This window comes from Erythrolamprus reginae, chromosome Z, assembly GCF_031021105.1.
Source record: "Erythrolamprus reginae isolate rEryReg1 chromosome Z, rEryReg1.hap1, whole genome shotgun sequence".
Classification (NCBI taxonomy): Eukaryota; Metazoa; Chordata; class Lepidosauria; order Squamata; family Dipsadidae; genus Erythrolamprus; species Erythrolamprus reginae.
Window position 1 is genome coordinate 121,505,077 of NC_091963.1, and position 14,092 is coordinate 121,519,168.

General features: G+C 37.4%; 2 protein-coding genes across 2 annotated transcripts; both read left to right on the forward strand.

The window, feature by feature from the left end:
- Positions 1 to 2,975: 2,975 nt before the first annotated feature.
- LOC139153929 (olfactory receptor 2AP1-like) lies at positions 2,976 to 3,941 on the forward strand. Its single transcript, XM_070728351.1, has one exon. It carries the CDS (start codon positions 2,976 to 2,978, stop codon positions 3,939 to 3,941), a length of 966 nt encoding a protein of 321 aa, XP_070584452.1.
- Positions 3,942 to 8,999: 5,058 nt separating this feature from the next.
- Positions 9,000 to 9,938, forward strand: LOC139153930 (olfactory receptor 2AP1-like). The gene has a single exon (XM_070728352.1). It carries the CDS (start codon positions 9,000 to 9,002, stop codon positions 9,936 to 9,938), a length of 939 nt encoding a protein of 312 aa, XP_070584453.1.
- Positions 9,939 to 14,092: the final 4,154 nt, after the last annotated feature.

A 14,092-nucleotide genomic window follows, 5' to 3' on the forward strand; every position in this document is an offset into this window, starting at 1 on the left:
TGCCAAGGAGGTGGTTTCCCAGCACAAGACCCTGGCTATGTGGCCCCAGTGGCCACATCTAAAACAGACAGACTCCTCAAAAGTGCACTGGGCTCTCAAATGGTCGCCCCTGCAACCCATGCATGGAGTGCAACTGGGAAGAATGTCCCATTGGCCCTCAGTAAGATGGCAGACTTCCCCCTCCAATGTTAGCTCATTTTCAAGCTCTTCAGGGAGATGATCTATAACATTAGTATTAATTGTAGCTGGGGGATTTGAGCTCAAGTCAATCTCAGCGAGGGATTGAAATGACATCTCAGAGGCACAAGCCTCATCCAGGGCAACCTGGAACATGAGACCATGCATTGCAAGGAGTCTTCTCTTCAAACGGCAATCTCTTCAAACTCACGCCAAAAACAGTCTTTCTAAGAAGTAGCCCTCTAAATTGCAGAACTCACAATATAAAGTAGCCCTGCACAAATCTGCCATGAATTAGTTGATGGATTCTTCCTCCCCTTGGTTCCTGTGATAGAAGGCATATCATCTTCCATAGTGGGAAGACAGAGGGGCATAGTGGTCTTTGAACTTTGCTAACAATTCTTCCCAAATTGCCTTGTGAATTGAAGTAGGGGCAAAGAGTCCTCGGCCAGTCTTGGACATTATCTGCAAAACCCTAAGAAGGCTATCACCAGAAAGCTCAGTATATGTATTGGATATGAGGAAGAACTCAAAACAAGCTATGTAAGATTCCCAGGTCTCACCCAGTGTATTGAAGGGAGTGAAGGTATGTTGAGTAGCTATATCATTCCCTCAAACCAAATGTCTGTGTAACACATATTTTTTTTCACAATACAAAATTTATAGGAAACAGTTCCGATTCTTCCGATTCTTCAATTCAGAAATGGAATCCCATCCTTGTCAGTGAAGTGTTCGGGGGCATAATCATTGAGGAGATGCTGAGGTATTCCAACTTGCTTCATTAACTGATAACAACATAACAAGGACTAATGTGTTTGACAAGAACTGAGCTGTCACTAGCTGAAAGCTCCGTTCTCTGTACTGAAGGAGCGGGTCCAGCAGTCACGTAGGTTGCTCACTGTCCAATCCGCAGAGGACCGAGCCTAGTCTTTAAAAAGCCTGCTGGATCCGCCCCTTCCCCAGAATTTGCTCGGTCCTGTGATCCAGCAGGACATGTGGTGGCTCACTCCTCTCTAAAACACATTCCCTTCGTTCCTTCTGCAATCAGATAAGTAAAAAATTCTTTTGCCTTTTTGCTTTAAGCTTGCCTGGTTTTTGTGCCAGCCTTACTGGGCTTGGCGCCAAGAGAGAAGCTGTGGCGCAACTATTACTGCTTTCTCCAAAGCGCCCTGTTTGTGCTGCTGCTGGGTTGTATTTTATTAACAAATCTAATCGGCCAGGAGGTTTACTGGCAAGCGAAGGAATTGTTTTTTTTTAAAGGGGGGGCTTTTATCCTCCTGCGGAGTGGGACTGTTTATTTTGGCATAAAGGCCCTCAGTGCCCAGTAATTCTGGCACTTGCGGATCGCCCATGCGTGTCCCACCTGGCGCCATCAAGTCCGCCGCTTGGCCCTGGAGTAAGCTGTGAAATAGTCAGGCCTTTTCTCCCTGGCTAGGCCTCCAAACCAGTGTGCCTTGGTTTACTTGGTAAGGTTAGTGAGGCCTGCCCCTCTGTACTCACTGGCACTGAACTCTGGTACTGGCCAGATTGACTTTGAGTTGCAGATGCTCCTGGGCCTAGGAGCAGGGCCCCCTTCCTCTTGGGAACGTTGCCCTTTAGAACTTCTCTCATCTATTCTTGGCTCAAGTCTTGTACCTGTAATTTGTTCAGGCCATGACTTCGTTTCCCAAGAGAGGCACTTCAAAAGGTCTCAGAGAGATTAGGAGATGGAAGATCCCTCCAAATCAGACCCAACCCAGGCCTACAGGGCATCTCCCTCTTTACCGGTTACCATTACTAACCTTCCTCCAGAGCTTCAATCTATGTATTCTGCCTTATCTCAAGCCATTGATGCCAAGCTTTCAGCTATCAATGTGCCTTCTCTCTCTCATCCCCCTCCATGCACCCCTAGACCCGTGAGTTCTTTCTCATCCTACAGAATTCCAGTATATGAAGATTCGGATTCCTCTCAGGATGAGAATGAGGATATGGACGTAGAGGACAGGGATGACCCATTCCAATGCCTGTCAGAGGATGAGGAATCACAAATCAAGATTCCAACTCCTGTGGCAATTTTTCCAGCCCAACTCTTCAAATCTCTTCTATTCATGGCAAGAGTGGCCACAGGCTTGGCTGGTCAAGATAAACAATCTTGAAAAATTCATATTTCATTTGTAAGTCAGTTCTGATTGTGATAGGATTTAAATGCAATTCATTAATAAGTTTTACCTCACTGTGTTTTAGAATAAAATCAAAGGAAATAAATGAAGATATATAAGGTTGAGATAACAAAAACAGAGGTAGAGAAGATAAGTTATAGAGATAGCTATTATCTTCCTCAAATAAATGATATAGGCACAAAGAAATATTGTATCAAATGATATAATTGCAAAGATAGCTCACCATATTTTACAAGGATTATAAACTCTTGTTTGAATTTTATATGTTTTATTGTTGCATATATTAAGATGTTTTTTTTCTGTATTGCTGTTAGATGTATTTGAACATAACCAAAAAAGATACCTATGTGCAGTCCGATATGTTGAAATTGCTTACACTCCCCGTTCACAAGTGCATTTTACCACAACACAGTTTCTATGATTGCTAAAAAAAATTAAGCCATAATTTTTAACTGTGTTTTGGTTAGGATCCAAATTAATAGGTTAATTTTTAAGTAGAAAATACTTAATTATTTTTATAACCATTTTGCTTTGAATAGGCCATTAATTAAGATAAATTTCATTTTCCTATATATAGATTTACCTATTTCCCCTTTAACTACATTTCCCATTCTTTCAGGACTTGTTCCCATATCTATCATGATCAGGAACAATACAAAGATAAAAGAATTTGTCTTGTTGGGGTTTCAAGAATTTTCCGAACTGCGGATTCTTTTTTTCTTGGGCTTTTTTACAATTTACATTTTGACCATAATGGGAAACATTCTTGTTCTTCTTTTGATTGTCTTGGATCCACATCTTAAAAGCCCTATGTATTTTTTTCTGGGGAACCTGTCCTTTCTGGAGGCTTGCTACAGTTCAAATATATTTCCAAGAATGATTTCAGCTCTCTTGACTGGGAACAGGAGAATTTCCTTCAACAGCTGTTTCACACAACTCTATTTCTTTGGTTCATTGGTATCTTCAGAATGCTGTTTAATCTGTGTGATGTCTTATGATAGATATCTAGCAATTTGTAAACCATTGCATTATGCAACCATCATGAAAAGGTTGACGTGTGTCAAGCTAGTAGCTCTCTCTTGGATAAATGGATTTGTGGCATTGACTGTTCTTCTCATTTTGATGCTGCAGTTAAACTTTTGTAACTCCAATGAGATTGATCATTACTTCTGTGAATATTTTCCTATTCTAAGACTATCCTGCAGTGATATTACCATGGTGCAAATTATGAGCTTCCTGGTGGCCTCCATATTCACATTTCCTCCTTTTTTCCTAACACTTACATCTTACATTTATATTATAGTTGCCATCTTAAACATTCCCTCTACTACTGGAAGGCAAAAGGCTTTTTCTACATGTTCATCTCACTTGATTGTAGTTTTTGTTTTCTATGGAACTCTAATTATTGTATATATGACACCAAAGGCTAAAATTGGGAGGGACATGCAAAAAGTCTCCTCTTTGTTATACACAGTTTTGCCTCCCCTGCTCAACCCCTTTATATACAGTCTGAGAAATAAGGAAGTCAAGAGTGCTCTAAGAAAAAATATCTGCAGGAATTTTCATTTACTTTCAAAGGAAATCAGAGGGAAATTGCTTATGTAAAAAGGAAGCAGAAGATTGGAAGAAGACATAATGATGGATAAAAGAAATATTATATATTTGATTTATTTTCTAAATATATACAGAAGAGTTTTTCAAATTAAAAGTCTTGAAATTTTACATTATTAAAATATATTATGTTGTAATATATTGTAAATTATTAAAATGCATTACATTATAAATTTGAACTAATTTTACTATGTCTGACAAAATCATATCCAGTTAAATTATGATTTGATGCTCAATAAATGTTACAAAATCTCATTTAAATGTTTAGAACATGGGAAGATTATTGGCCAGCAAAAAGAGAAGTATTTTTATGAATACAAATACCATTCTAAATAAATAAGATAAACTCATTTGTTTTTCCTTTTGAACCTGTGTTATTTTGAATAGCAAGCCAGTTATTAGAAAATAATGTATAGGAAATGAAAATGAATAAGGTTTTATCATAGTATTAGAGACTCTGGTAGTGTAGAGATTGGAAGGATATTTTTTTCTTCAAATTTTATAATAGATTAAAGTTCCAGCCATTATTATATTTATGAATATATTTTTATATTTGTTTTATTTAATGTTCTCTATATTCAAACAAACGCTTTACCATTGCTTTGTTATACCATGGTGGCACAGTGATTAGAATACAGTATTATAGTCTAACTTACTGCCATCTGCCAAGAGTTCGATTATGACCAATTCAAAGTTGCCCCAGCCTTCCATTGTTATTGTTGACTCAGCCTAACAATGTTATAAGTTATTTCACTTTACAAAGGCTTGATATCTGGTTTTTAGCCTATCTTGGAAGTTTCTCATCCATTAGTCACTAAATATTAGACTATTTGTGATAGAGTCCCAAATAAATTTGACTACTTGATTAAAAAGGAATATCGGGGAATAAATGTAACTCAACCATGAAGATATTATTGTGTTTGTATGTAATGTGTGTGTGTGTGTGTTATATATAATACATATATGCTCTCTTGAGGTGGGGGTTCCTACTTATCACTGCTACCAGTACAATGCATGCACAGATATGGGTGACCGGTGGCAAGCATGCATGTCCCATCAGGATTTTGCTTCTGCGCAGGCGTGCCTGCCCACCCATCCGCCAACCCGCCAACTTAATATCACTCACATCAAGGGTTAGAGTTAGAGTTAAGGTGTCTGGCCTCTCCTTGCCTCAAAGTCCTATCTATTTACTACTATTGAACATCCAAATATACTATTTAGTATATCTAAATAATATACTATTTAGTTGTATGTACATATATATATGTGTGTGTGTGTGTGTGTGTGTGTATATATATTTATGTCGGATCACCCTGGTATATTTTAAGGAACGTCACAGCTCCTTTTTTGCCTCTAGGCCCAACCCAGGACCACTACAAGGCAGTTAATATATTTTATAGCCGACAACTAAAAACATTTAAAACACACACACACACACACACACACACACACACACACACACACACACATATATATATATATATATATATATATATATATATATATATATATATATATATATGTGTGTGTGTGTGAATGATGAGGCAGCAGCCATCTCGATCACCGGAACATAAAACTTTAATAAAACAACTTAGCTTTCGTTAGCGTGCTGCTAACTTCGTCAGAGTATTAAAATGCCATGGGAGACAATCACATTTATAAAGCATTACTCAGTCTGCTCATAGCCCGCGTCACTGGGCCACACCCTTCCCTCCCCTCTGCAGCAAGCCTAATTGTAGGCTTAATCATGCTGGTTAAAGGGGGAACTACCGCTTTTACTCGTGTCTGTTGCCTATTTCCCTCCCCAAGGGAGGAGGTGGAGTTATGAGGCAATGCTTTGGAGGTATTTGATATTTCTTTCTTCCCCCAATTATCGTTGTTACTTTCTATGGTGGTACATGTCTGCTCTTGCAATTTTATATATATATATATATATATATATATATATATATATATATATATATATATATATATATATATATATATATAATATATTATTATATATATATATATATTTGTTTTCGTAGATTTTCACGGGTACAGGTATGACGGTCTTGGTATATTCGGGTTTCTTCTCGTGTAGGATTTGGAAATTTCTGGTGACGTTTCGACGAGGTCCCATTCATCATCTTCAGGCTGGTGTTTCTGTCCTTGTTCTAGGGCGAACACAGCAAGACCTGAGCTGCCTTCCTTCTATAAATACTGGTGGCTGGGTGTGGTTTGATGGCTCAGCAATTGCCTGCTGTGTAGAAACTTCCTGGTGAGTCAGCGGGATAATACCTGGGGTCGTTGATGTAGCTGAGGTATGCTGATTAGTTAATGATTGTGGATTAGGCGTGATATCCTGAGTAGTTGGAGCTTGCAGGCTACTTGATTGTTTTGCAATTTGTGTTCTGAGTCTGGTTTCAGTTTCTATGGCTGGGATACATTTGAGGGCTGGTTTCCAGATGTCTGGTAGGCGGGAGGTATCATCCCGCCTGCTCATATTTTGGGGATGTTTTTCTATCTCGATGGCTTCCATGATTATTCTTTTGCTGTAGTGTTCAGTTTTGGAAATTAATTTAGTACTGTCAAAATCAATTTCATGTCCTGTAGTTTTGAAGTGTTGGAAAAGGGAGGAGGTTTTTTCTTTTTTCCTTAATGCATTCTTATGTTCTGCAACATGTGCATTTACTCTCCTTAGTTTGTCTCTTTAGTTTGTCCAATATATGTGTCCCAAAACTACAGGACAAGCTAAGCTGTAAGCCACATAACCTGGAATGGAGCCACAACAGGTTTTGGCAGCTTAGCCAGCCATGCAAGCTTGGTGGAGATGGTGGTGGGATGCATCAAGCTCCAAGGATAGGGTGGGGGGCTAGCATGACCACAACTTACCTGTAGGGAGGAGGAGACAGCACAGTTGAGGTGCATGGCAGGCATCACGTGGGAACAGGGAAGACAGCTTAGGCAGTGAGGAGTGAGTGAGTGGGCAGGGCAGTGCCAAAAAAACTGAAAACAAGATCTAGATGCATGTGCAGTGCCAGAAACGCAGCTTCTGTGCATGCACAGAATAAAAACCAGGATTTAAAACAAAACAAAAAACAAAAAAAAGATGGTGCACCCACAAACCGGCACCAACCAATCTAGTTTAGTGACATCATCCTGACATCCTGACATGAACTGGGAGGAACCCAACCCTGATAAGTGTGTGTGTGTGTGTGTGTGTGTGCGCGCGCGTGCATGTGCATTAAGGTTAACCTACTGCCTTACAGGCAGACTCCCCAGGTTCAAATCCTGGTAGGGGTATGACTAGCTGATGAGCGCAAAATACTTTGAAATAGATCTATACTATCTTCCTTTATGTTACATACATATAGACACATATGTGTATCACAAACACACACCAGTCTCGGTACAATACATGCAATATACCAGAGACAACATGAAAAAATAAAATATAATATTTAAAAAAAACATTTTAAAATATTTTTAAAATATCCAATTTGTAAAGCCAATTAAGTAATGTATCTAGGAAAGCATTTTCCCTTGATACTGAACAGAAGAAAGGAACTCTAGTTAACACTTCCCCTCTGGGGCTTTTAATGTCTTAAAGACATATTACATTGTAAGTTATAATTTCCTGTGCTGATAAAATCATCAATAAGATGAATGAAGTGAGGATGTGAATAATAAAACTACCATCTTCATTTTGGATCATGATGATGTCCTTGATCTAGTATCATACAGGTAATCACCTTCTTTTTCATAAATTTGTTTGAAAGAAATTTGTGTAAACAATGTGTTTATCAATGAAAACTAATTTCTAGTTGAAATAAATCAAATAGCATTGAAAATATTGCCATGCATGAAATTCAGTTATTTAGTGATCTAGTTAATTAAAGCAAAGAAATACTTTGCACAAGTCTGAAAAACTCACAAACTATTCACCCTTTTTGTCTGGGAAACTACAACTGTCTTCAAAACTAAAGATTCATTCATTCATTCATTCATTTGATTTTTTTAATGCTGCCCTTCTCCTTAGACTCAGGGCGGCTTACATCATGTTAGCAATAGCACGTTTTAACAGGGCCAGCATATTGCTCCACAATCCGGGTCCTTAGTTTACCAACCTTGGAAGAATGGAAGGTTGAGTCAACCTTGAGCCGGTGATGAGATTTGAACTGCTGACTTGCAGATCTAGCAATCAGCTTTAGTGGGCTGCAGTACTGCACTCTACCCACTGTGGCACCTCATGATGAAGATGAAGAAAGATCAAAAATGAAGAACATTGGCACTAGAACAATGGTTCTCAACCTTTTTAATGCTGTGACCCCTTAAAACAGTTCCTCGTGTTGTGATAACCCCCAACCATAAGTGACCCCTTAATACAGTTGTGGTGACCCCCAACCCTTGCCCATTCTCCCAACAGAGCTTTAAGCTGATTGGCAGGAAGGTCAGAGGGACACCCCCACTGTAAATGCCTGATTGGTCAGATTGTAAAAATATGTTCCAAGGCTCCAGAAGAGAAGCTTTAGTTCCTAACACCATGGGAAATTTGTCTTTTCCCATGGTTTTAGATGACCCCTGTGACCCTAAAGGGGTCCCAATGCACTAGCAGCTACTCATATCTGGTTGAATTTTGGGTGATCCTTTCTGTCCAGAACCTGCCAGGCTCCAGGCACTGGGATAGCATCTTGATAGTGTTACAAATATCAAGATAAAGACAAATAGATATGCCAAACTTTATCAATTTGTAGAAAAATGAGTCTTTCAAAGTATTTGGAGTTGTTACTTATTCACTCTGAATGAGAGAAACTGCTTTCTGAATGGAATACTTTTAATATGATATAGAAGTGTAGATAGTACATTCATGACCCAGAAAAGAAATCCATTTATGAAAGTTGTCATGATTATCTTAAAGTTACCAGTATCCATGTAATAAAGAACTTATGTTTATTTTATAATATACATAATTTGTTTATTTTTCTCTCTCCCCAACCCCCATTCCAATTCCTAAAATGCATAAGACTATCTGAGCTTTCCTTGTTACATGCACATTTCAATGACAGAAGAATGAACATAACAATGAACGTCACAGAATTTATCATTTTGGGGTTTGGAAATGTTGGACAATGGCAATCTCTCCTCTTCTTTATTTTCCTAATGGTTTATATAGTAGCCATGGCTGGGAATATTCTCATTATTACTTTAGTTTCAATTGATCAACATCTTCATACACCCATGTACTTCTTCCTGGGAAATTTGTCATGCCTAGAAGCTTGCTACATCTCAAATATTGTACCCAAAACAATAGCTGGCTTATTGACTGATAAAAACACCATTTCTTTCAGCAATTGCTTTGTACAATTTTTCTTCTTTAGCTACCTAATGGCAACTGAATGTTATCTTCTATCTGCAATGTCATATGATCGATATTTAGCAATATGCAAACCTTTGCATTATACAACAAGAATGACTACTCGAATCTGTATCCAGCTAGCAGCTTCTTCATGGATAAGTAGCCTTATAGCTGGTTTCATACTCTTGAGTGTAATGTTGCAGCTTACATTCTGTGGTCCAAATGAAATTGATCATTATTTTTGTGATACATATCCAATTATGAATCTTTCCTGTAGTAACACCAGCTTTGTAGAACTTATAAGTTGTAGCCTTGCTTTTGCTTTTACTTTACCACCTTTTCTCCTTACCTTGACTTCCTATATATACATTATATCTACTATCTTGAAAATACCTTCTGCTATTGGGAGAAAAAAGGCTTTTTCCACTTGCTCATCTCATCTGATCATGGTTTCTTTGTTTTATGGAGCCATCATGATTGTGTATATGTTACCAAGGGGGAAAATACTTAGTGATGTCAACAAAGTTTTTTCTTTATTGTACACAGTTTTAACCCCTGTTGCCAATCCTTTCATATACACCCTGAGAAATAATGAAGTAAAGGATGCCTTCAGGAGGGTAACAAGAAAACTTATATTCCCAAAAGTTCATTAAGGCAGCTATTAAGGCATTTATAAAATGGGACAACTGGAAAATGATGAAAAAATCATGTTATTGTATCACTGATATATATTTATGATACTCTGTACATAAAATACAAAAAAACCCATTTAACTATTTGTTGGTTCAATTTATATCCCAGCTTTCTTTGAAAATTAAGGCGGGGAAAATCCAAACAATTTCAGACAATAAAATTCAGTGCTAAGCAGTATTTTTAATAGTGTTAGTCCTTCCAATAACTTTGCCTTACTTTTATAGTAATATACATTTTCTATAAATAAGTGTAACTATGCTTTGTCTCTGCACATTTATTGAAACCAATGCTTATCTTTATTGCAATCTACACACAGAGAGAGAGAGAGAGAGAGAGAGAGAGAGAGAGAGAGAGAGAGAGAGAGAGAGAGAGAGTCATATTAGATGGAAAACTATTCAGGCAACTAGATACATGAACTTTACAGATTTTTTAAAGTTTCTCTTTAATGGGTAGCTCAATGCCAAATCAAATGATCTTCAAATCAATCTTGAGGTTGTTAATGAGAACAAAATGAAACCAGGAGAGAGAGAAAGAAAGAGAGACGGGGAGAGATCTCAGATAAACATGAAGGTTCTATACATATAGGAAGTGTGGAATTATCAGACTTAGAGATGAAGGTAAATTTTGATATACAGATGTTTATTATATTCTTTGCTAGTGTTACATCTTCAAAGAAATGCTCTAGCAATGACCATGGCAGCAGCATAAATTTACAGGTGAAACTTGAAAAGTAAGAATATCATGCAAAGTTCATTTATTTCAATAATACAACTTAAAAGCTGGAACTTAATATATGAGAGAGACTCATTATATGAAAAGCAAGATAGTTTAAGCTGTGATTTGTCATAATTGTGATGATTATGGCATAAAGTTTATGACAACCCCAAATTCACAATCTCAGAAAATTAGAATATTACATGCAATAAATAAAACAAAGATTCTACATAAAACAATATTGGACCTCTGAAAAGTATAAGCATGCATATGTAATTGGTTTGTTTGTTTGTTTGTTTGTTTGTTTGTTTGTTTGTTCATTCGTTCATTCGTTCATTCGTTCATTCATTCATTCGTTCATTCATTCATTCATTCATTCATTCACTGAATTTATAGGTCGCCCTTCTCCAGTGGACTCAGGGAGGCATACAAAAATAAAACTAGAATACACTATAAAACCTCAAAATATTAAAAGACATTCATCCATCAATTGTCCATTCCACTAATGGATGCTAAAGATCAGTTCTCAACAAATGAACCAGCAAATATGGAACACTCTCAAAAACATCATTGGTAAGAGCAAACCACCTTCCCAAGCTGAAGGAAATCAGCAACTGGCAGATGTCCTGAATGTGTTCTACTACAGGTTTGAAAGGAAACCACAGCTACCTATCCCCACAACCTCCATCCCAGACACACCAACAACAGCCAAACCTCCTACAACTGAACCCATCCCATTGGGTTTACAACCCCTGGTGATTACAGAAAAGGAAGTGCAAGATCTATTTCACAGACAGAAGCCTGGAAAAGCACCAGGCCCCGGCAAGATAACTCCTTCTAGCTTAAAAGTCTGTGCTGACCAATTGGCCCTCATATTCACCCAAACCTTTGAAAGACTAGTAATGTCCTAATTGAAAACTATCATGGGTCCATTGTTAGATCTCCTGCAATTTGCATACTGAGCAAATAGATCAACAGATGATGCTGTTAATATGATTCTACACTACAACCTACAATATCTTGAATCTCCAAAGACCTATACTCGGGTCCTCTTTGCAGACTTTAGTTCAGCATTCAACACCATCATACCAGACATTCTTCTAACTAAACCAAATCAGGTAGAAGTACCTGAACACACTTGTAAGTGGATTACAAGCTTCCTAACAGACAGGAAGCAGCAGGTGAAGCTGGGCAAAATCACACCAGATACCTGTACAATTAGCACACTTCCCTCTATATACCAAAGACTGCATCTCAAAGGATCCATCTATTAAAATACTGAAGTTTGCAGATGATACAACAGTGATTGGTTTCATTTGAGACAACAATGAAACCACATACAGGGCATTGGTTTTGACCTGCCTTTTTTTCTGGTTGAAATTGAACAGCATTAAGTATGGTATTAGAATAAATGCCCTTTCCCTGTATTTTTGCCAATGTGCAGGAAAGAGCATTTGTTGGTTGAGATTTTGAGTTGCCATTTGATCATTCTGACACAGAGTCAAGGTCTTTTTGGAGGGTAGCAGTGTTGTCAGTGGTGTTGAAGAGTTTTACATCTTGCTTGTAATGTGATCGCAAAGGTCATTTATATAGAGTATAAAGAGTTTTGATCTTAATACGCTGCCTTGAAGTACACCATTGTTAACAGGAACAGGATTAGATAGTGTGCTCCCTTTTTTGACCACTAGTTGTCTGTTTCATAGGAACACAGTTATGTAGAGGTCTAGAAATGCCATAGGATTTCAGTTTCAGAAGTAGTTTATCAGTAAACCACTGAGTCAAAGATTTTACAAAAGTCTATATAAATTATATCTATTGTTTTTCACTGGACAAGTTTTGAAGTCCATATGTTTTTAGCAGTTTTAGATTGCAGGATATATTTTTTTCCTGAAACCAAATTGCTTGTTTGAAAGTAGGTTGTTAGTTTCTAGGTGGGGGGTAATGGATTGGTTTATGATTGATTCCATGGCTTTGCCTGTGATGCAACATAGAGAGATTGGTCTGTAGTTTTCTACTGGGACCTCCCTTTTTGAAGATGGGTATGACTGTGGCTAGTGGCCATAGGTTTGGTAGGGAACTGGTCCTGTAAGATTTTTCAAAGATTATGCTTAGTGGTTCAGCTATGGCTGTGGAGAGCTTTTTTAGGAAATATGCATGTAGTCCATCAGGTGCTACTGACAGAGTAGCTTTTAGGCCATGCAATATTTTTTCAATGTTATCTTCAGTTAAGTCTATTTGCGTTAAATAGTTATGAGTATTTGTGGTATGTCTAAGGAATTTTGGGCATGAGCCATTGTTGTTTACAAAGAATATGTTGAAGAGGTTAGTTTTGACTGTTTCTTCATACCATTCTTTGTTGTTGGGCCCTTTTAGTGGTTGGAGGGGTTTTGAGTCCTTGAGTTTGTTATTTATGAAGTTGTAGAATTTTGTGTGCAGGTTTTCCTCTTGTTTGCTGTGATAGTTGAAGCATTCCATCTTTATTTGTTGGTATATATTTGTGTAGCGGTTTCTGAAGTTAGCTACATTGCCTGCTTTGTTTCTTTTGCCACAGGGATTTTTTAAATTGTAACTTCCTTATTGATATGAGTAGTTTGTTTTTTCTTGGTTTTGGTGATTATTAGAGGTACGTATAGTCTGATAGTTCTTTTGACTTTGATCAAGAAGATGTTATAGAGGTCATCAGCAGTGTTACAGTCAGAGAATAGAGTTTGTCAAACAAGAGTCCCACGGGATTGGGCGGCATAGAAGTCAAACCAACAAATACATAACGGTTGAGAGGTCAGTGAGTTCATAGTTAGTATTTGGGTATCCAATTATTAAAGTCATTCTTGCAATGGTATAGATTGAGTTCCAGATGGAGTTCATGCATTGTAATAGATCTAAGTTTGCTGTGATTGGTATTGTTTCTGGCAATTGAGTTTATAATGTGGATAAATTTATGTTTCCTGGGCTTGTTTTTACAAACCACTCTACAGAATTGGGGAGCCATTGAGCCATTGTTATTCTTGTGCTCAGGGCCATCTCTGGAAATATGGCATTTCTTGGAAGCGTCATGTTCGTTGATGGCAACATTGCATTTATAACATGTGCTGCGGTCATTTGGATTGCTGCTGTTTTCTGAGTCTTTTGTTTGTAGGTTTCTGGAGTTTTTGCTTGGCATGGTTGATGATTAGTTTGTATTTTATATCCAAAGTTCAGCCCAATAAGTATGTAACAATGAATATAGTTAGATAGTTTTAAGATGGTTTAAAATGGTCTGTGCATGCCTCTGGTTGCTAATTAATTAATAATTAATTAATTCAAATTAAATTAATAATTAGTAAACAACAAACTAATTAATGGACTAGCTGGTGATCAATAAATCAACCAATTCTTGTTATTGTGGTGCTGATATTCAAAC